The sequence below is a fragment of the Danio aesculapii genome, chromosome 15 (genome assembly GCF_903798145.1).
Source record: "Danio aesculapii chromosome 15, fDanAes4.1, whole genome shotgun sequence".
Classification (NCBI taxonomy): Eukaryota; Metazoa; Chordata; class Actinopteri; order Cypriniformes; family Danionidae; genus Danio; species Danio aesculapii.
This window is the reverse complement of record NC_079449.1, coordinates 11,725,559-11,748,754: the sequence shown is the minus strand read 5'-3', so window position 1 is coordinate 11,748,754 and position 23,196 is coordinate 11,725,559. Positions and strand designations below refer to the sequence as shown.

The 23,196-nt window shown below is 37.4% G+C and overlaps 1 protein-coding gene and 1 non-coding gene across 9 annotated transcripts in view; both read left to right on the top strand.

Annotated features, from left to right (window-relative positions):
- Window positions 1-3,836: 3,836 nt before the first annotated feature.
- The window catches only part of LOC130241360 (uncharacterized), a 33,020-nt gene continuing 13,660 nt past the window's right edge, over window positions 3,837-23,196 (top strand). The window contains exons 1-8 of one of the 8 annotated variants that reach the window (XR_008838863.1): window positions 3,846-3,860; window positions 4,587-4,611; window positions 4,879-4,981; window positions 6,018-6,084; window positions 6,237-6,338; window positions 6,567-6,701; window positions 6,808-6,903; window positions 7,005-7,076. Coding sequence is in view for 1 of the 8 variants with exons in the window: in XM_056473074.1 (XP_056329049.1) it covers window positions 4,880-4,981; window positions 6,018-6,084; window positions 6,237-6,338; window positions 6,567-6,701; window positions 6,808-6,903; window positions 7,005-7,076 (574 nt within the window). In the remaining 7 variants the exon portion in view is untranslated. Of the gene's footprint in view, window positions 3,861-4,406; window positions 4,612-4,878; window positions 4,982-6,017; window positions 6,085-6,236; window positions 6,339-6,566; window positions 6,702-6,807; window positions 6,904-7,004; window positions 7,077-23,196 lie in introns of those variants that run through there. The other 7 variants (XR_008838864.1, XR_008838868.1, XR_008838862.1 and 4 more) reach the window with 7 other exon arrangements.
- On the top strand, window positions 7,445-7,601 carry LOC130242519 (5.8S ribosomal RNA). The gene has a single exon (XR_008839028.1). It is a non-coding gene; the product is annotated as a 5.8S ribosomal RNA (ribosomal RNA).

The window sequence follows — 23,196 nt, the reverse complement described above, 5'->3', positions numbered from 1 at the left end:
AATTTCCCCCACTGCACATTTTAGACATCACGACAACAAATAGTGATGTCTTTTTTATTTTGTTCATTATAAAAGCTTGTTTCAACTCAAATTGAGATAATATATGGACAAAAACAGGTGTTGGCTTACAATGTTATGACCCAAAAGTCATCACATTTAAGACATTTAATGATAAGCAAACATTACAGGCATGTTATCAAAATCAGGAGCAGATAACTCCAGCACTCCCAAAGTCAAATGCCAATGTACAACTAGAATGATTATTTCAACTGATTTGCTCATGATATTGTGTTATTTCTAGTACAATTACAATTTTTGTGCAACCCATTCACAACAATCTCCCAACACATTTTAAGGGAATCTAAATGTCTGTACATATATAATTAAAAATTCATGCCTTGCTTTTAATGCGTACTAACCATACCCCTCACAGTGATGTCACTACCGCATGTCTGAGATTGCATTTCTTAGCTTGCATGTGCAAGTCTGCAACCATATACTATTGGATTTACCAGGGGTCGCCACAGTGAAATGAACCACCAATTAATTTGGCATATGTTTTACACAGCGGATGCCCTTCCATCCGCAAACCAGCACCGTGCTGGGAAACACCCATAAACTCTCTCATTCACACACACTCATACACTACGGCCAATTAATGTTTTTCAATTCACCTATGGCGCATGTCTTTGGGGGAAAACGGAGCACCTGGACGAAACTTATGTGAACACAGGGAGAACATTGAAACTACACACACAAATGCCAACTGACTCAGCCAAGACTCGAATGACCTTGTTGCTGTGAGGCGACAGTGAGCCACCGTTCCACCCCTTTATGATCTTATGAATAATAATTATATTCCTCTTATACAAAAAATGTAACTTTCTTTGAAAACATGGTGTTTACTTCCTATTTCGTTTTTTTTTTTCAAAAAAATAAACGTATAATAAAAATTGATGTCCTTCCCCATATTTTATATTTGGTGTAAGAAGGAAGATACAGTTTGTGCCCCATTACCAAATAGACATTTGCTATAGGGAATTATACGAAATTAAAAACGGTTTCTGAACACTACATCATTTCAAATACTCTTTGTTAAAACAACGATGTGAGATGTTAAAACATACTTAAGAATTTCAACCCCTATTTTTCTAATTTCTTTATTTTTAACCCTGATTTGCCTTTAACATTGCAGAATATTGGTCTATCAGCATGGCAGAAACTTGGAAAATCTTAAATATCTTGTCTATTTTCAAAATACCCTAAAACATTTTCAGCAGATTGTAGAAGTTCAGCAAGATTTAGATATTCTAAAAGCTAACTTTTATAAACATTCTCCACTTGCAGCATTTTTTGTGCCAAAAATAAAGAGCTAAAAACCAAACCAACAGAAATTGAAAAACGTTTATTGAATCTAGTTTTTTTTAAAGGATCAATTTCATGGGCATATGAAATTTTGACCAATATTTGTATTTCTATCTTTCCTAGACTGAGAGGAGTTTGAGAGAAAGCTATTGGACAAACTATTGAAGAACCCTAAGTTTAATCATTTTGGAATTCATGAGCTTGCTTAATTTTTTTATTAGAATATATCTTACACCAATTCATAGTAAGAAGATGTCTGTCAATGCTACAGGCTTGTGATTTGATGTCTGTGCAGACTGCATGTAATATGACAATTTTAACGTTATCTGATATCAAGGGAAAACAATAAAAAACAAATAGAGGTAGTCATGATGATGATGTTTAAAATGTTGGACTGATTGGTCAATATTAAGGCAACAGACTTGTTTATCTTTGGTAGTATTCATTAATTTCTGCAACACATATACAATAATTGTATAGGCATTTCTTACTATGACAATAGCAACATGGTTGAGTAAGTATAATCTCTGTTAAAGGTTAAATCTTTGTGATTAGAACCTCAGTCACGGATGAGGTTAGGTCAGCTGACAAGGGAAAGTACATATTTAGACAGGAAGCCCTTTCTAAATGTTGCATCTGGGGCCTGTACCATATAGTCCGATTATCTGGTGACCAGTTCAATTTCAAAGTTGCAACAGTATTTTCAGTACATTAATTTTGTGGTGCACAACTTTTTCTCATCAAATTAATTTTGCATAAAGGCGACGCACTGGCGCAGTAGGTAGTGCTGTTGCCTCAAAGCAAGAAGGTTGCTGGTTCGAACCTCTGCTGGGTCAGTTGGCGTTTCTGTGTGAAGTTTGCATGTTCTCCCTGCATTCGCATGGGTTTCCTCTGGGTGCTCCGGTTTCCCCCACAGTCCAAAGACATGTGGTACAGGTAAATTGGGTAGGCAAAATTGTCCGTAGTGTATGAGTGTGAATGAGTGTGTATGGATGTTTTCCAGATGGGTTGCAGCTGGAAGGACATCTGCTGCGTAAAACATGTGCTGGATAAGTTGGCAGTTCATTCCGCTGTGGCGACCCCAGATTAATAAAGGGATTAAGCCGAAAAGAAAATGAACGAATGAATAATGTTAGTATAGGGCAAGTATTGTGTGATTGTTGCATAGGCAGCTCACTCATGTTTTGTAGCTGAAAAAAAGCATGCATGCATTCTGTGAGACACCTGAATCTGACCACAACTTTCGTTTGTTTCGTTTCGATGTTGTTGCCAAAGTGCAAGACATGACCCTGCCATTAGTTTATTTAACTGATGAGTTTTAACAATGCTAATTTTACCAAAGACTGCTACAAAGAAAAAAAAATTTTTTTTTACTGAATTGGGAACAGTTGATAATTACCCTTCTTGTCAAATCTGACAAATTTGAGTAAACCCAAAAAAACCAAAAGCACTAGTTCATTAGTCATGATGTCACAAACACCAGTGATCTAAACACCATAGATTGCTGGAAAACATGCACATTCACATGAACTACAATTCTACCATGTTATGGACTACATATTCAGTCATGCAACACACACACACACCTGCTCCAAGTCACTAGTGATTGCAAACACTCACAGCTGAAGCTGCTCAGACTGATTACTTGGACTATAAATACAGCACACTAACACACAGTTGTTGCTGAGTCTCGTCTACTGTTTTAGTGACACTACAACGCGTTTTTCTTTGTCTTGTTTTGCCGTGTTTTTGATCCTTGCCTTGTTTATCTGTGTATTCCTGTCTGCTGCCTGCCTTGTGACCATCTGCCTGTTATTTTGACTACGAATCTGGATTGCCCTTATACCTCTGTTTGCCCCTGTATTGACCACTGCTTACCTGACCATTATAATAAATTGGATCCTCACCCCTGTTTTCAGCGTCACTTCCCCTGGTTACACATAAGCATTGTTATCAGGAATAATAAAAAAACAACTAATGCCTGATAAGTTTTGTGAAATAGTAAATAGATTAAAAATATTGAACAATGCTATTTTTGATCATTTTATTAGTGGTAAATTCAAGCACATACAAAATAATTATGATAACAGAATACTGATACATTCATATTCATATAGATTCAGTCATAGAGTCAGAAGAGAAGTAAAATATAAAAACAAGTACAACATTATTTTTATAACATTTGCCCACACTACTGTAGATCACTAACAACATTAGTAGTAATCGATTTACCCACAATGCTTGTCATTTAATCAAGGTACAACTTCACTATTTTAAGGTCATTGTTATAGACCCAAACTCAATTGAAACACCCGACTTCTGAAAGTGAAAAAAAATATATAAAAGTTTATATTTCAAAACGTTCAATCATTTTTTTTTCATTTGTAGAAAAAAAACGTACTGTAACTTGATACTTTTATGTTCCCTCCCTCTATATTTCATCTACATTTTATTCATGCATTCATTTGTAACAGCCTGCATTACGATCAGCATTGGTAAGAAATTTTGAAGTTTCTGTGAATCGAATATTATTGCAAATGTAATGTTTTTTGTCAGGGATTCGCTGTGCATTTTATTATTATTATTATTATTATTATTAATATTAATATTACATATTATTTATAATAAAGAATTTAATTTAACATTGTATCGTGGTATATTTTTTAATGTAAGATTTGAGAGTCGTTCTAAAGTTACTTTAATAAGAAGCAGAAGCAAGCTATAAGCCTTATAATAAGTATTCTGTTAAGCACAAGACATTCGGCCGCAAGATAAGCAATACTTTTTCATCTGTTGTTCAAGCCGATTGTAATATGGTCGTGAAAATGCTAACTATCCAAGGTTGCTGCTCGAACGCATGCCATCCATTTATAGATTAAGTTCATCAAAAAGACATCCGATTAATAAAAGAAAAAAAGATGCTGGAAATGAATATAAACGGGGAAATCGTTGCTCATTAAAACCTTCCATTAAAACGTATGAAACTCACGATGTATTACTTATTTAAAATGTATTACTATATTATTAAACAGATTATCTTTCAGTTTCGATTTAGTTTATCTAGTCTACAGTAGCTCCCGGCCCAGTCTGCCACGCGGTATTTTTGGTCAATAATCAAATAATCAAATACAAACACAAACAGAATAAAACGATAGTACAACATTAGCACTTAAAGGCATATCTTTCAGCATTCTTCAAAACATCTTCTTTCGTTTTAACAGAAAAAAAGAAACTCACAACAAAAAGGTGAGTAAATGATGACAGAACTAAAAGTGATTTTGGTGAATTATCTCTTTAAAGGGAAACATATTCATTTAGATTAAAACAGATTAATGCAGATGAACAAACACTAACTACAATACTTTCAACAGAACAGGAGTTTTACTACAGCAGACCTATTAAACATTTAGGGTTGTTATTGACAAATAATAATAATAATAATGTAATAATAAACAGGTTTGCACCATGTTGAATTTGAAATCATTTCTGTCTGGTTTTTTTCCGTACAATCAGAATGATGGTTCCCAGTGCAATGGTAAAAATCAGAAGGTTAACCAAGAAAACAAGATATTTTACCCATGGAACTGCAGGCTTCGGTTCTTCTTCTGAAAAGGAGGTTTAAAAAAATGTTGTCACTGTTTGAAATTAGTAAGCTTTGTGTCGATTTGTTTAGGGCCATTTATTGATTCCAAAGTAGCTAAAATAATCCACAACAGATTTTTCATACCTGTTACTGTTAAAATTGTGCCATTATCAGTGATGTATTGTAGTCTCTCATTAACAAAACATGTGGCTGTGCAATATATATTTTCAGTGTCTGTAGCAATCAGGTCTTTCATAGTTATGGAGGTAAACATTTCTTCAAATAAAATGTTGATTCTTTGATTATATCCTGGTATTTTTGAGATATCAACAAGTCTGTCTTCTTTTTCATCCAAAATTTTCCACGTCATTGTACAGCCTTCAACATTTTCTTTGTCATGGGTAATGTTGCAATAGAGAGTTGCTGAATCACCCACTTTATATTTCTCCTGAAAGATGTGCTGCTTTACTTCAACTGTGGCAAATCCAAAACCTAAAATTCAAGAAAGAAACATTTTTTTTAAAATTAAGAATACTTAAACAAATTGATTTAAAAGCCTAACATAATTACATTCTTACCAAGACAACAAGCAAGTAACCATATTCCAAATTGCATTGTTTGAGCACTTTCAGTCATCATTAATGTGCATGTGTGTTGAAACAAATGGCAGACACATACACAAGTGTGAAAAATGCAAGACACCAGAAAATACATGACATCACTATTTAAAATTAAAACTTTCCACTAACACTCTCTAGTGGCTTGCACTGGAAATTTCACTCTGTTTTGAGTTAGTGATGCTCTTGTTATTTTAAATACTTTACAGATGAATAAAAAAAGGGCAGCATGGTGGCACAGTGGGTAGCACAATCGCCTCACAGCAAGAAGGTCACTGGTTCGAGCCCCAGCTAAAAGAATGAATAAAAAAATAACCTATTTAGATAAAAAAAAGAAAAATAAAACAAGATTTTGCACATTAACATTTGTCCATGTTGAATGTAATTTAATTTTGTGTGTGTGTGTGTGTGTGTGTGTGTGTGTGTGTGTGTGTGTGTGTGTGTTGTTTTAGCACAAAATGAGAATTCTGGGAATACAGCTACTTATCTTGCTATGTCAAAGTACTCTCATTTTGTGTGGTAAGCTTACAGTGTTATTTATATTCCTGTGTAAAGATTAATTAACATACTGTAAATACACATTCCTTGTAGAATTATAAATACATTACAAAATAAGCCTTAATATTGTTTATTTTTAAACATGCTTTTATTTTACCATGCCATTTTACCAGATTCTACAACACTGGTCATGAACTGCACTGCTCAAAGTAATGCACTGGAAAATTGTGGAACAGATCCATGTACATGGAATATCAGCAAAAAAAGTTTCAACAGTAAGTCGCTGATCCTATTTTGAGCCTTCAAAATTTCCTCATTTGCTTTACAGATAACAAAAAACGTACAAAATGTAAAAGGAGCATGTATTTTAGAGAAAATTGTGTGTTTTGAAATTATGTGTGTGTGTGTGTGAAAGGGTTTGTTTTAATATAAATGTACAATTATTTTATTCTGTTAAAGTATATTTGGCCACCTCATAACTTCCAGACCACAATGTGCTTCAGTTTTAGAATATAAATGTACAGACAAAGACAACAAAGAGGTGTGCAGCTCACTTGAAGAATGTAAACTGAAAAATGATCATTTTACCAAATTTGTCAAAAACATGCTTTCTAAAATAGACTGTGAACACATCCAAGGTATGTTTACATCCATATATGTAGTCTGTGGCTTAACCAATATCTTGATTGAACCCAAACAACACCAATAATGTTTAACTTGTTAACTTTTTCTCTTCTTCTATAGACAATATAGAATGTTCATCTAAATTGATCAAAGAAAAATATGATTGCAACAATCAGTGTCTAAAGGGAAACTACGTCTGCAAATTCACCATTAGTCGTGAGTTTTCTATTTACAGCAAAATTAAATTTTAATTTAAATATCACAACTAAAATGCTTTTATTAAAATAGATACATAAAGCTTTACTATCTTTCTACAGTTGCAGAATCTGTTCCTGTAGATGGGACATTTCCAGTCAATGGGGACTTCCACTGCACTGTGACAAATGCAAGTAGGTTGAGTACACCACATTTTTACATGTTTGTTTGCCTGTTAAAAGTCAATTTGCTGTTTCATGTGCACTCTGTAAATATTTTATATATTGCTGCAATATGACGGTGGTATTTGAATTAACTCACTTTAATTAATTTCACTTACAAATTAACACTTGTCAAAGTTTACATACTGTATAGCCACGCAGTCAGAGAATGGGGGGAGGCCGTGGGTTTCAAAGTCTCCTCCTGTTTCCCCACCCAGGGGGTAGCTGAGAGAAGACGCCCGTCCTGGGGCCCTGCCGGCCGATGCTTTTTTCTTTCCCCCCTCTACGCCCGAAGCATCCTCGGTCTTGGACTGTAACAATCAGAAAACCAAAGAGTGTACAACTCTTAGCGGGGGATCACTCGGCTCGTGCATCGATGAAGAACGCAGCTAGATGCGAGAACTAATGTGAATTGCAGGACACACATTGATCATCGACTTTTCGAATGCACATGGCGGCCCCGGGTCCATCCCAACAGCTGCCCGCGCGCGGGGGGAAGCCGCAGCAAACCCGAGATGGTGCGCGATCGGTTAGCACGAGACCAGCGCCCGCCTTGTGTGGGAAGGCCGGCCGCCCCACTCCACCTTTTGACCTACAACCTCAGCTCAGACAAGACCCGCTGAATTTAAGCATATTACAAAGCGGAGGAAAAAACAACAACCGGAATTCCCCCAGTAGCGGCGAGCGAAGAGGGAAAAGCCCAGCGCCGAATCCCCCACGGTGGGGATCCGGCCCACGCTTGGGCGCCCGAGGTCCACGGTGATGCCGGCCTCCCACCCGACCCGTCTTGAAAGATGGACCAAGGAGTCCAACGCGCGCGCGAGTCAAAGGGTGGCTGAAAGATGGTGAACTATGCTTTGGCAGGTTGAAGCCAGGGGAAACTCTGGTGGAGGCCCGCCACGGTTCTGACGTGCAAATCGGTCATCCGACCTGGGCATAGGGGCGAAAGACTAATCGAACCTTTAGTAGCTAGTTCCCTCCGAAGTTTAGCTCCCTCAGGATAGCTCCCCCGGCCTCGCTTTGGTGACTCTAGATAACCTCGGGCCGATTGCGCGCCCTCGAGGTGGCGACGGTTCATTCGAATGTCCGTCGCCTACCATGGTGACCACGGGTGACGGGGAATCAGGGTTCGATTCCGGAGAGGGAGCCTGACAAACGGCTACCACATCCAAGAAAGGCAGCAGGCGAGCAAATTACCCATTTCGGACACCGAGAGGTAGTGATGAAAAATAACAATGCAGGTCTCTTTCGAGGCCCTGCAATTGGAATGAGTACATCCCAAACCCATGGGCAAGGACCTATTGGAGGGCAAGTCTGGTGCCAGCAGCCACGGTAATTCCAGCTCCAATAGTGTATGCTAACGTTGCTGCAGTTAAAAAGCTCGTAGTTGGATCTCGGGAACTGGGCCGGGCGGTCTGCCTCAAGGCGAGCCATCGTCGGTCCCAGACCCCCAGGCCTCCCGGTGCCCCCCGGATGCCCTTGACTGGGTGTCCTCGGCTTGGGGCCTGGAGCGTTTATCACAAATCACATACTTACTTACTATTCTATGCCATTTTGTAGTATAAATAGTGCGTTAACACTGAAAACTCTAAAAATAATAAGTGCACTTTAATTACCTGGATGATGCACTCATTCACCCAGTAAAATGAAGTGTGTAATGTTGGACACTTGGCGCACTCAACGACCGCAGGTTTGCTCATGTAGCTTTTGCTCATTGGGCGTACAATTTTTCTTTTTTTTACATTTATTAATTTACAAACTCAAACAGGGAACAAAAACAGCATTTAACAATATATACACACTTCCAATCACATTTACATTATACAGTGCATACACACACTTTAATGCATAACTTTAAAAAAAAGAAATAAAAAAAAACTTTTAGGGGGGTTACACAAAAAGATAAAAATTCAATTTAAATTCAGAATAAAGATACATTTTTTGAAAGGAAAGAGACTCAGCCATAGTTTTGTATAGCTCCGCTGTAGCCTTATTTTCTTTGGATTTTACTTTTGAAGACTCTAAATGTTTTACATTCTTTTTTAAAGCAATTAATCAAGGGTTTACTGTTATTCCACATAATATTTACCTATAATAATAATAATAATATTGTTTAACATCAATGGTTTTTGAGGGGGAAAACCATCTGCATAAACCAAAACCCCAATCAAATTTAGGGATGGAATGTCAGTATCTATATTGTTGCTTAGCCAAACTGCAAAGGTCCTGCCAAAACTTTTTTGTGACTGAACAAGAGAAAAATAAATGTTCAATGGTTTCAGGCTCTTCTGAACAAAAAACACAAGGGTCTACCTCAAATCTGAATTTTTTTTTGTAAAGTTTCTGCTGGATATGTATTATTGATTATCCTAAATTGCACATCTTTCTTTTTCGGTAAAATTGGCCATTTAAGATATTTACAACATATATTTTTATACATTATTTTCAAACTGTTTCAATTTTGATGGTGTATTAAAATCTGAAAATAATTTACTTTTTAAGACATGCCCAATTACTTTGTTGTTCAATCTTTTATTTGCAATACCTACTTCTCCAATATTTAAATCAGGTAATTTTGTAGATACGTTTGAATATGTTACAGTATTTTGTATTAATTTATTTAAAGCAATAGGAATGGCTTTACTTAAAGAATTAAATTCTCTAAATGAACATTTTATTTAATATTTTTCCATGAATGAATTATGTTGAAGAATTAGACCATTTTCATCTAAAAGATCTAAAACATATAAAACATTTTTATGATACCACTCTAATTTGAATACTGATTTTCTATTTATACAGTAATGGATCGGTTGTTCCACAACACAGAGCAATGTGGTTTAAAATTTTGAGTAAAAGCTGTTTTCCAACAGTGCAAAATTTGTTTGTGGAACTTTGAAAGCTTAATTGGCAATTTTGAAACCTCCCATTTTAGCAAAAATTCTAACCCTCCCACTTCTTTGAAAACATATTTTGGAATATGAATCCAAATCGAGTTGGCTGTGCTAAATACATTTTAATCCAATTTAGTTTAAGTATTCCAACCATTGATTCAAATTTAACAGCTTTTAGGCCTCCATTAATATATTCTTTTATCATCTGAGATTTTTTTGTATAATGGGTTTTATTTTTCCATATAAAATTGAACAAAACAGAATTAATCTTTTTTATCAGTTGAGGAGAAACATAAAGAGAGGAACATGGGTAAATTAGTTTAGACGTTCTGCTTTTGTCAAGAGGATTCTACCTGTGATAGACAGGTCTCTCATAAACCAATGATTAAGAGATTTTTTTATACATCCAATTTTTTCATCTATATTAGATGACTCTCTGGTGTTCATTTCTTTTGAAATTATTAAACCTAAATATTTGACTTCATCTTTAACAGGAATAGATTCTATATTTTTTTTCATTACATGAAAACGGGGAAAAGTTCAAATTTTTTCAAATTTAGACATAGACCTGAAGCTCTAGAAAATTTTTTAATGATACTCAGGGCTTTACTAACTATCAATTTATCTTTTAAAAATACTACGGTGTCATCCGCAAATTGACAAATTTTATATTCATGTTCACAAATAGTTATTCCTTCAATTTGAGGATGGTGGACCTCTAAATAAGCTAACATTTGCGTACATAATATAAACAGTTTTGGAGAGATCGGACATCCTTGTCTAATTCCACGTAAAATTTCAAGTCTAGGAGTTAATCCTGGATTAAATGATATATAGCTGTAAATGTTGTCATAAAAAATTTTAATTACCTTGCAAAACCCTTCCCAAAATGCAAACAGTTTAAGTGTCTTAAATATAAATTCATGCTCCACTGTATCGAATGCTTTGAAAAAAATCTATAAACAAAATTAGGCTGTCTGATTGTATCAGTGATTGATAATCATTCATTCATTCATTCACTTTCTTGTCAGCTTAGTCCCTTTATTAATCCGGGGTCACCAAAGTGGAATGAACCGCTAACTTTAATAAATGCAGATTGGTATTCCTCTACCAGTTTCTCAATCACAACTTTAAAACAATTCGCATACACCAGGGCTAGTAATTTATAATTAGTACATAATAGCATTATTGGCCTCCAGTTATCCAATAATAACAATTGTTTTTTGAGTTTAGGTAACAAGGTTATTAAGCCTGTTTTCATAGTAGGTGACAAACTTCCTTTTCGAATACATTCTAAAAATGCATTATATAACAATTCACAAATATCTTTGCAAAAATTTTTTTTTAATTCTGTAGTTAATCCATCTATACCCGGTGATTTATTATTATTCATTTGATTTTTAAAGCTATATCCATTTTTAAAGCTATATTATTTGATTTTTAAAGCTATATCCATTTCTTCTACAGTTAACTCATCCTCAAATAAGAATTTGTCCTCCGCATTTCATTTATGTATTTTTTCCCTTATATTCTTAAACAAGGAATCACAGTCATCTTTCTTATACTTGCATTTTCACAAATTTGTATAGAAGGTCCAAATTTCATTTTTAATTATATTTTGATCTTCAGTTATAGTTTCATTAATCTTTAGTTTGTCAATTTTTTGTTCTTTGTTTTTCTCAACTTTTTTCTCCTTTTTCGATCCAACGCGCTCTTGATCTTAAATAAGCTCCTTTAGCTTTCCCTGAATATAGTTCATCTAACTGAGATTTCATTGACTGTATATTTGTTGAGATTTCTAGTAATTCTTGTGTATTGTCTGTCAATGTGTTTATCTCATAAATCAGTTCACTCTGTTTTTGATTTCTCCTTAATGACAAAAATTTTCCTATACCCACTGCTATTCCTTTGACCTTAAATTTAAACCATTCCCATTTATTTAAACTTGACATATCCTGAGTTTTTCAATCTCTTCATTGAGAGCCAGCACCTTTTGATTAAATATATCATTGTTTAAAAAGTCATTATTAAACTTCCAAATATTGGATGTATTTTGAGGCTTCTTGTACACTGTTAAGGACAGAGTAACCATACAATGATCTGTAAGAGGGGCGGCTGAAATTTTACATTCTGTAACATGTTTTCATAGTTCACCAGAAATTAGCCAATAATCTAATCTTGAACTCTGTCCATTTCTTGAGGAATTAAACCATGTATATTGAAAACTGTCTGGGTTAGATACCCTCCAGCAATCAACCACATTTGTATTTTTACATAAATTTAGTATAACATCATTATACACAGAATGTGAACCTCTCTGAGGTTTTCTATCTCACCATGAATCAACAACTATATTAAAGTCTCCCCCTATTATTACATTTTCAGTATTATATATTTTTTTCCATTCATTAACCATATTACTATAAGTTTTTGAAACATTTCTATATTGGCCACTTTGTTGTTATATCCGTAAATACAAAGTATAATGTAACATTTATCATGAATTTCTACTGCTGCCATTAACCAGTGGCCTTTTGCATCACCTTTATGCGCAATTACAGAGCCTTCAAATCCGTTAAATAAAATCTTCGCTCCAGCTGAATGTGAAGAACCATGTGCAAATAAGGCTAAGTCACTCCATTGAATTTTTCAAAACCTTTCATCATCAAAGGCAGAATAAGTCTCTTGTAAGAAAACACAGTTTACTTGTTGTTCCTTGCAAAATAAGAAAATAGCTTTTCGCTTAACACTGTTTTTTAACCCCCTAACATTTAACGAAAGAAAAGAAATAGACACTGTTTTAATAAACAAATAGCCTAACTGTCAGAACACACACTCCACTTTAGGCGCAGGAGTGAACTTGTTGTCCTTAATAACTCATACCATACCAGTAAAGTCAAATATTACTACTTTTAGTTAAACACCTTATCCTTTCTACTTTTAACCATTTTCATTAGTGCTTACTTGTTACCTTTTTTTGATTTTTTTTTTTTTCCAGTCACGGGTCAACTCTGAGTCCATCAATAAGTGCATAGCCTTCTTTCAGAAAGGCTCTCTTCCCATTTCTTCTAGCTTCTTTCATTTTTGGCCACAACTTTACACGAGCTTCGTGATCTTCCTTCGAGAAGTCTTCCTTAAATTGAATGGTCATCTCTTTACACACTCTGGCATCTCTCGATTTTTTCCACACTTCATCTCTCACAGACCGCATTGCAAACTGTATGATTACTGGTCTGGGTAGCTTGTTAGGGGCAGCATAATTTCTTCTTCCTAACCGATGCACCGTATCCACCGATTGACGGAGCATTTAAACTGATCTCGGAATTTCCCGGGTAAGAATTCCAATCACCATTTCTCTAACGTCTTCGTTTTCTTTTTCTGTAAGACCTATCATTCTGAGATCCCACCTTCTCTTATACCTGGCATGCTCCAAGCATTGCTGTCTCAGGTAGTTGTTCTCTTTTCTCATGTCTGCTACTTCCTTTTTTAGTTCGTCGATTTCTTCCATATTCTCTTTTACCGCATGTGCATTTTCTTCCATTGTCTTTAGAATTTTTTTCATCCGTTGATCTTCCTCGTCAAATCTCTTAATTAGAGTTTGAATTGCATCGAAAATTACTTAATTTGTTATTTTGTCAGCTTGTTTACCTTTCAATCTGTCCTTTGCCTTTGTTTTTGCTTTTTTTGGATTTGGACTAGGTAGCGGTGTATGGTCGTATTTAGTCTTGACATTTTCTTGGATCATATCTTCAATTTCCTCTTCATCACAGGCCTCTTCTAGGGCACGTAAGTTGTAATCATGATCCATAATAGATCCCCTGTTCTCGTCTGCCATCCGCTTTACAGAAAATTGGGTGAAAAAACTTGCCTTGCTGCTGTAACAGTTCCTCAAGATGATTTAACTGATGATTTATGATTTAACACGGCAGGTATTATTTTATTTGGTACTTTTGTCATTTATTTCACTGAACTGGCAACTGTCAAACGTCATCTGGGAAACGGTTTGAATTTCCGCTTAGTAAAAAAAAAAAACATTAGTGCTCCATTTGGGACGACACTACATATATATACTAGTGTGTAAGTGCATAAGTAAGTACATAGTGCATGAGTGCATTGTGTATAGTGTGCCATTTGGAAAGGGGTCTGGATGCAGACCTGCATTCAGTGCAATCTGGGCTGCATTCAATGCTTTTTAATGGGCTCACCTATCCCCACCCCTAACTCTACCCCTAACAGTGACGTCACTAGGTTCATTTGAGTGCATTGTGTCTGACATTGCATCGCTGAGTGATGCAATCTCAGCTTGCATCATAAAGGCTGCATCCAGATACTATTGGCCATTTGAGACGCAGCTGAAGACATTAGGGGTGAGAGCACATTAGAAAGGGAGGAAAGAACATGAGGACCAGGTGTAAACTCTGAGACTGAAGCTGCAGTCACACTGCACTTTTCTCCCCATAGACTTCCATTTATACGTATGCGAATATGTCAGACTGGAAACGCAAGGTCATCCGTCAAGTTTCGCAGATCACTGAGGTGCAAAGTTCAAGCTTGGTGAACTTTGACCTGCGAAATCGCATCACTTGGCTGCGTGAGACGAATCGAGGATCAAAACATGGGGAGCGACCAAGATGGCAGCCTGAACGGACGCAATTTTAAAAGTTTCTTCACAGAGGTTGCTAAAAAGCCATATGCTGTAATTTAGTCAGCAACACATTGGTCCATTACTGTTTCATGTTTTATTGAGAATGTTTTTTTACTTAGACATGGTAGGTAAGCAAAGACTTTTAGATTACTCAGATAAAGCTAAAAATGCTAGTACTAGCACGCTCGTTAGTGCTAGTTGTGAGCATGATTATGTTGTTTCTACTAACGAGGATTATTTTACCCTGGTTGAAGAAGATTTCCCAGCTCTGCCTGTTACTCCATGCAAGTCACCAGTCGCTAAGAAAAAGGCCAGTGACAATGCAAATGTTGATGTCTCGTCTCAGCTAGAAAAGATAACACAGCTGATTAACTGGAGATCTGACACGATTGAACAGAAAATCTCCGACTTGAATGGAAAAGTGGATGCTGTGACGTCTGAGCTGAAGTCCATGACGGTGAAGGTGATGTGCCTGGAGCGACGCGTAGATCTAGTTGAACAACCGATCATCCGGATCCAAAGAAGAATAGATGATATGGAAACCTACATGAGACGGCACAACCTAAAGCTCATAGGTATTCCGGAGGTGGGTGATGAAAACATTCGTCTTGAATCATTAGGATCTGTCAAGCTGTACTTCCCAGTGAAAAGGAAAAAATTCCAGAAGCAATCGATGTAGTTTATCGTCTCAGTAAACCACTGCAGGGCAGTGCCGGCAGTAGGCCTAGAGCTACCATAATTCAGTTTTCTACGCGCACCTACAGAGATGCGTTATAGAAGATGGCAAAAAATTCTTCTTGTCTGCATGACCACGGTCTACAGTTTAGGGAGGACTTTTTGAAAGGAGATTGCGAAAGAAGAATAAAGCTATGGCCGATGGTTCATGAGGCTCGAGTGGCAGGGAAGACAGCTTATTTTGTCAGAGCCAGAGCCTTTGTACAAGGGGAAGGTTAAATTACTCCCACAAGTTGATTTAAAAGCTGACACTCCCGTCTCTTTTTGAACTGATTCATTTGAAGAAATATGTTGCCTGTTTACACAAAAGAACATTCTCTACAGATTTATTTTGCTTTAATGGACAGAACAAGAACTTTATTTCATATGCTGCTCTTTTCTGAGTAAGAATAGGCTTATTTGCACATAAAAGACATTATATGGTGCTACATCACATATTTAACCTTTTTGCCAAACTTGGCTTCATAGTTTTTGTTTCAAGTTTTAGTTTGTTGTTTATGTCACTTTCTATTATTTTATTGAATGCTAGGGGTTTAAGAGAAAATGTCAAATGTAAGGACTTGTTTTTGTTTACAAAACGGTTTAATTTTGATTTTGTATTCTTTCAAGAATCTCATTCGGTAGTATCTGATACACATTTCTGGCGTTCACAGTGGGGCAGCAATTTTTGGTTATCTCATGGATCAGAACGATCAGCAGGTGTCTCTTGCTAAAAAATAATTTTGGTGGTGAAGTTTTGCATTCAGAATGTGATGAAAATGGCCACTTCATTTGTTTAGCTTCAAAAGTTTCAGTGTACATTTCATAGTGGTTAAGATGGATACAATAAGAAGTCTGATAATGATCAGTTACTAATCTTGTTAGAGGAGAGACTACTATATTGGCTTTCCAAATTTCCTGATGCTTATTTAATTTTAGGAGGTGATTTCAGTGTTGCATTGAATGAATCCATTGATAGATGGCCACCAGGGTGACCCTCAAATATAAGCTTCAATTTAAAATAGTTATTGTTGCAACGCGTAGTTACATTTTTGAGAGGCGCGCGTCAGCGACGGCCATGGCGAGGGCTATGCGTCAACGCGTAGGCCACGCCGTAGCATATGCGTGCGCTTGACGCAGAAGTATAAATCAGCATTAAATTAGCCGCATCTGAAGAGCGGCTGCAGGACCTGGGATGACGACACCGACATTACACGATTGGCTGAATTCACTGCATGACAACAACCACATGTGTTTCGGGTTTATTATAGAGTGGAGGAACTATGACGTCAATTTGTATGCAAAAACCCGGAAGCGAGTTAGCATTTTAGCAGTCCGGTTCCCTCGTCCCAAAGTCAATGTGTTTTTTGAATGGGATTTCAGTTAAATCACTTAAAAAGTGATCACTTAATCACTTAAAAGGTTTGCGGCTAACACATAGTGAAGATACTTTCACATTTTGTTCTACGACATAAAACATCAGTTACATTACACTCTTGAGTCTTTAAATCGGTTATGCTTCTTTAAAAAGACGGTTGCTATCAAGTTGCTAAACTGGACTACAGGTGGTGTCGGAGACATTACACGTCATCGAGCTGAACTGGTCTGGAGCGCAGCTCGCTTGTGTTGCGCATTTGCATTTGTCAGTTATTTAAGTATTTTCATGAATAGTATTTTATAGTTTGTAGTGTTTTTCTAATTGGGATTTCATATTGTGTGTAGATAATGCCTTTACTTGTAAAGGCAGTCAAGACAGACTAATGTGTTTATCATTTTTCTTAATTAAACGATATTATAAAGATATTGCTTACCAGTGCAGCCTGTCTCTGTCCTGCTCTCAGTAATGCAAATGTTTGAATAAATGCGTAAAAATACCTACATATTAACTTTCATATTAACGTGATCAAGTGATTTTTCGTCGTTTTTTTCTTCATCTGAACACATTCAACTCCATCATAACTGCAATATTTACACTCCTCCATAAAATGTATAGCAGATGTGACTGTATGGCCTGCTTTTCGCTGTACTTCATGACATAAAAAGAATACTAAATGTTGCTCTGTGTCCATGATGGAACTTGCAGGCGTATAGACTTGTCCCTCACGCCTCATTTCTGTCATTTGTTAAGGTAAGCAGGCTGTGTGCACGCGAGTGATACACTTATTTAAATATGTCTTATGATAATACTATGTAGGCACATTTATACAAAAAAGTTTTAAAACTTTTATAACAACCGTAAAGCAAAACAGATGTATTTCCCATGTAAAAACGATCCAAAATGCACGTAGGTCTATGTGTATTTACGTATTTATTTGTTTATAATATATAGCGTGCATTATAATCTAATAAACAGAGAGATTAACTCTGTTATGGACCATATTTCTAAAAATAAGCTAGAAAAGTTGTCTGTGCCAGGGTGGTGCTGACGTCACAGACGAGGGCAGTGTAGTTCGTTTATAGCCTAATGTTAGCTTTTCAATTCTTGCGTTTGCATTTAAGATCCAAAAGTGCTCAAAGTTGTATTTTCATGTGAGGATTATCCGGCTGGACAAAACGAACCAGTTTTATGCTAGCAGCCGATTCGCCTACAAAGTGACGTCATAGTTTCTCCACTCTATTGGACAACTTCTGTCTCACAAATTTCAAAACAAACAATTAACTTTTTATACCATCTCAATCTTGTACATATTATGCCAATTAAAGGACTACAAATATTTTACTGTAGTATCATCTTTTGTTAAATAATGTTCATAATTACTATCGCGCCAGAAAGTTTAGAGCGGGGTGGGGGGAGCTGTAGGACCTGGGAGTTGGTTTTGCTGTTGAAAGTGAAGAGCTGGGGGGCGGGTGTAATGGCTCCGGCCCTTGATAATGTCTCTGGGGCCCCCCTAAATGTATGGTCCCTTAGAATCTTCCTAACTTTCCTCCCCTAGCGGCGCCCCTGGCTGTACGCACTGTGCGTACCTACCATGAGAGGGCGGGAATTAATGCTGCTTTTTATTTGTTTATTTGTGACATAATTTAAATTGATTATTAAACAGTATACACTACAGCTGCCTGCTTTTTCACTATCGTCCCAAATCGTTCTAAGAACAATTGGGAACGGTTATGTTGTTTTTCCACTGAGCCTGGAATGGCACGTCACGATTAAAACCGTTCTCGGCCTGGAATTCTCAGCATGGAGACAACCATACTGAAATGTGCCGACAGATTTTGTGTGTTGACGTCGCGGCTCTGTTGCCAAGCTATCACAGCTGGCTCAGCAGAAGCGGGCTAATTATCAGACATCCACAAGTGAACTTGTGAAGGGTTTTAAAACCATAGAGCAGTCTCTGACATAGAATCACTGGCCCACCACATTCTTATGAACATATTTTATTTATTAAAGTTATTATTTCATTGACTTAGAAATGTATAAAAATGACTAACTCGACATCTAAAATATTAAAATAATAAAATAGCCTATTATTTTATTCGTGGCTAGAGCTTGATTAATTTGGCTGACATCCTAAGCAATGAGACCTTTACTTCGCCTGACTGAATGCACAAAAACTCGCTCTGATCCGGGAGAGAATTTTACCAACAGCTACATGCACTGCTGAAAGACTTTTTTTTCTGCTGCATATCGAATAAAGACACGCTTAACATCATCGATGTCCACAATCCTCTGCATCCTATATCCATGAAACACAAACTTCCAGACTCTTTGAACGAGGAAATAACTGCACTTCAGTCAAGCCAGGCGACTTGTTTTATAATTTAATGCTGGCTATACCACCTGAAGGACGGTTATGGCATGTTGTGATGTCGGCCGTCACCGGAGAAAGTCAAATCTTTCTTTACTTTTTTTGACTTTTGTTTGAAAGCTTTAGTGGCACTGTAGCTGTCCAAGGTACTGTTGTATGTCGTAAATTAAAGCCTATATATGCACCAATAAACAAGTCAAATTAATGAATGAATATGTGTGTGGAAGCCTGTATGAATGCACTGATTACTGTACGGTTCTATACCACCTTAACGGATATATTATCCAGTTGATGTCCAAAGAATAGGAGAAGAGTAAAGAGGTCAGACACATATTATTTTGTTCAAACAATGTATTAATTTAGTTATGATTAATGCATAAATCATCAAAATACCAATCAAAGAAAATAAATAAATACCGTAGGCCCACGTAAATAACAAACAATTATCATATAAGAATGACAATAATTACAATACTGAGAAGTTGTAATATAGTGGTGAAATAAATTCCAATGAAATAAGTCCCAATAGGTTCAGAGAATAAGTCCACCTTATACACAGGAGGTCCAGTGATCACTTCAGCAGTCGATCCGTAGAAATGATGTCATCAGCCAGTATGCCACATTTTCCCGCGTCTTATCTTCATATGCCAGAAATGTATAATGTATAATGGGGAGTGAGTGTGTTAAAACAGGTGATCAGATGAAGTTAAATGTTTCTGTATATGTTGATGTTGTTGTGGGTGATTGTGCATGTATGTGTGGTTCTATAATAAAGAAAAAAGGCTTAATTAGTTCTCAAACTATTCACGCAGAAAAATGCTGTGTCATTATCACTACACGTGAATATACACGTGAAAGATCACGAACACATAACATAATAAACGTCTAGTTCTAATACAGTTGCAAACTATAAATATGCATATCGATGTATGTAAATACACATCAAAGGATAATTAAAGTTTAATAATGAACTATGAACACTCACGTTCTGCAATGACGCACATCATAAAGTTCTGTCGAACTCCGAAGCAAATCACACCACATCTACATCTCATCTGATAATATTCAGCCAAACTGCTTGCTCTGGGAATTCTGTAGTTGCGATCCTAACAGTTTTTTGGCTGTAATGCTCCAAACTGGTGACTGAGCATCACAATGCGCACCTGCCTTTTCCTCTGTTCGTCTTCCATTTCCGTGTCCAATACTCTCACGCTATTCATTGAACTCGCGAGCGGACCTCTTAACCACGCCCACATAATAGCGTAACAGGTAAAGAATTAATTAACAGTTATCAAACAGAATAATTAAACAATCTTTTGTACAGCCGCCCTCAAATTTGCTAAGCAAATTTGCCATTATCGAGTTTTTGATGAATTCTCCGGATCTTCAGGTAATGATGGCAGTTCAATTAGTTTCACAACAGGTCTTGTATATGTCTGATCTTTCGCTTTGACCGCCACTGTTCTGACCCTGCCATCTGCACTGGGAATGACGGACGAAACTGTGCCAACTTTCCAGCATGCTCTTGGAAGCTGTTCATCAACAATGAGTACTACTGTACCAACCACAATGTTCTGCCTTTCACTGTGCCACTTTTGTCTTGACTGTAAGGACGGCAGAAAGTCATGAATAAAATGCTTCCAAAAATGGTCGCTAAGGACCTGGCTATGTCGCCATCTTTTCTTACTGAGTAATTCACAATCTGAATAGACAACCTGAGGCAGAGAAGAGTCAGGTCTCCCCATTAGTAAGAAGTTCGGAGTTACTGGGTCGGGATCTGCTATATCACTCGAGACGTAGCCGAGAGGTCTGGAGTTAAGAATGTTTTCGACCTCAGTCAAGATTGTCCTTAATACCTCTTCGGTAACAGTCTGTGCACCCAAGGTGCTTCTTAAGGCAGTCTTAACCGACCTCACCTCTCTTTCCCAGGACCCTCCAAAATGAGGCGCACTGGGAGGGTTGAATTGGAACCTGATTTGTTCCTTGGCCAACAGGTCTCGAAGGATGGGCTGAATCTGATTGAAGGTGTCTTCTAGCTCATTAGCACCACCCTTTGATTTTGAAATTTGTTCCTTGATCGGAAAGGAGTTTGTGAGGCTTCCCTCTCCGAGCAATGAAACGCCTTAGAGACATCAAAAATGAGTCACTGTCCATGTGATACAGCAGATCGAGATGCACAGCTCGTGTGGTGAGGCATTTGTAGATGATGCCCCACCTTTTCTCAATGCGGCGTCCCATCTTCACCAGCAGTGGCCCAAAACAATCTACTCCAGTAGAGTAGAAGGGAGGTTTGAATAATCTTAGACTTGATGGTGGTAGGTCTGATAATTTTGGGACAACTGGCTTGCCTCTCCATCTCCTGCAGTCAAGGCAGTTGTGTTGATGCCGTTTGATTGCCTCTCTTCCTCGCAAAATCCAATACTTGCGTTGTATCTCCGCAAAGACTCTTCCAGCTCCCGGGTGATGCAGTTGTGCATCATAATGTTTAATTAGAAGCTTGACCACAGGATGGTCTGGGGACAGAACTATAGGGTATAATACTTCTTCATTCAGGTGAGGGCATCTACGAAGTCGCCCTCCAACTCTGATCAAATCCAAGTTTTTGTCATATTCAGGAGCAAGTTTGAGGATTCGACTACGTGTGGGAATGGCTTTACCTTCTCTGAGCAAAGCATATTCTTCTGGGAAGTCATGTTTCTGACATTGTCTAAGGATAAACAGTTCTGCTTGTCTGAAATCATCTGCACTTGGTGAAAATATGCTATCGGCCGCCCCGTAAAGGGATCGTGCAGTAGCCTCTAAGAACTCAGGATAGCTACTGAACTGATGGACATCAGGCTCATTTTTCTCTTTAATCTCATCCACTAATCCACAAAATACGGATTTCTTAAGCTCCTGAACTTCTTCAGAAATGGGACCTTCAGGTAATTTTGGCCAACAGCTACTAGGCTGCCTCAAGAAGTCTGGACCAAGTTTCCATCTTGAATTTTCAGCTAGCTGAATAAGTGACAACCCACGAGTTATATCATCAGCAGGGTTTGTGGCTGAATCAATGTAATGCCAAGAACCAGCATCAGAAAGTTCCTGAATTTCTGTCATTTTCACTCCTACGAACACTCGGTATCTACACAAATCAGATTGCAGCCAGTTAAGTACTGTAGTGGAATCTGACCAATATACAAATTGATTGATGTTTAGGGTCAGCTCTCGTTTTAGAACATCTCCAAGCTGTGCCCCCGTTAGTGCAGCACATAGCTCTAAACGGGGAATTGAGATTTGTTTTCGAGGGGCAACCCGTGACCTTGCCGCAATGAAAGATACATGTCTATTGTCTTGTTCGTCTTCAGAGCACAAGTATGCAACAGAACCATAGGCTCTTTCAGAAGCATCACAAAATACATGTACACAGTGATGTTTGACTGCATACTGAATGTGAGACGTGTAACATCTTGGCAAGCATACTTGAGACAAGTTTGGGAGTTCACTTTCCCACTGATGCCAAATGGCCAGCAGATCCTCAGGGAGATTGGGATCATCCCATTCACGTTTCTTGTCCCACAACAACTGCACAACAGTTTTAGCTCTTGTAGTATATGGTATGAGAAAGCCTAATGGGTCACAGAGCTTGGCCAAAGTACGATAGATTTTTCGCATTGTAATCTCACCATCTTCTCGCTGGTAAGGTTTGTATACTAAGTTGTCCGCTTTGCAATGCCATATCAATCCAAGCGCATTTTCTTGTGGGTTATCCATTCCTTGGCTGAGCCATATCTCCCCACTCTTGGACTTCAAGTCATTAGGAAGGTGCTGAATCACCTCGGGGATGTTACATGCCCACTGTCTGAGCTCAAATCCACCATCCATAAGATGACCTTGCAGTCGGTTCACTAGATTTTTGGCTTGAGCTTCAGTTGGAACACTGCTTAGACAATTGTCTACATAGAAATTTCGCTCGACTGTTTGACGCACATCATCAGTAGGTTCAAGATCCCCCTTTACATGAGACTGGAGTGCAAAAACAGCACAACAGGGACTACAAGCAGTGCCAAATGGCAGGACTTCCCATTGATGCACGACTGGCAGTTCTGATGGTT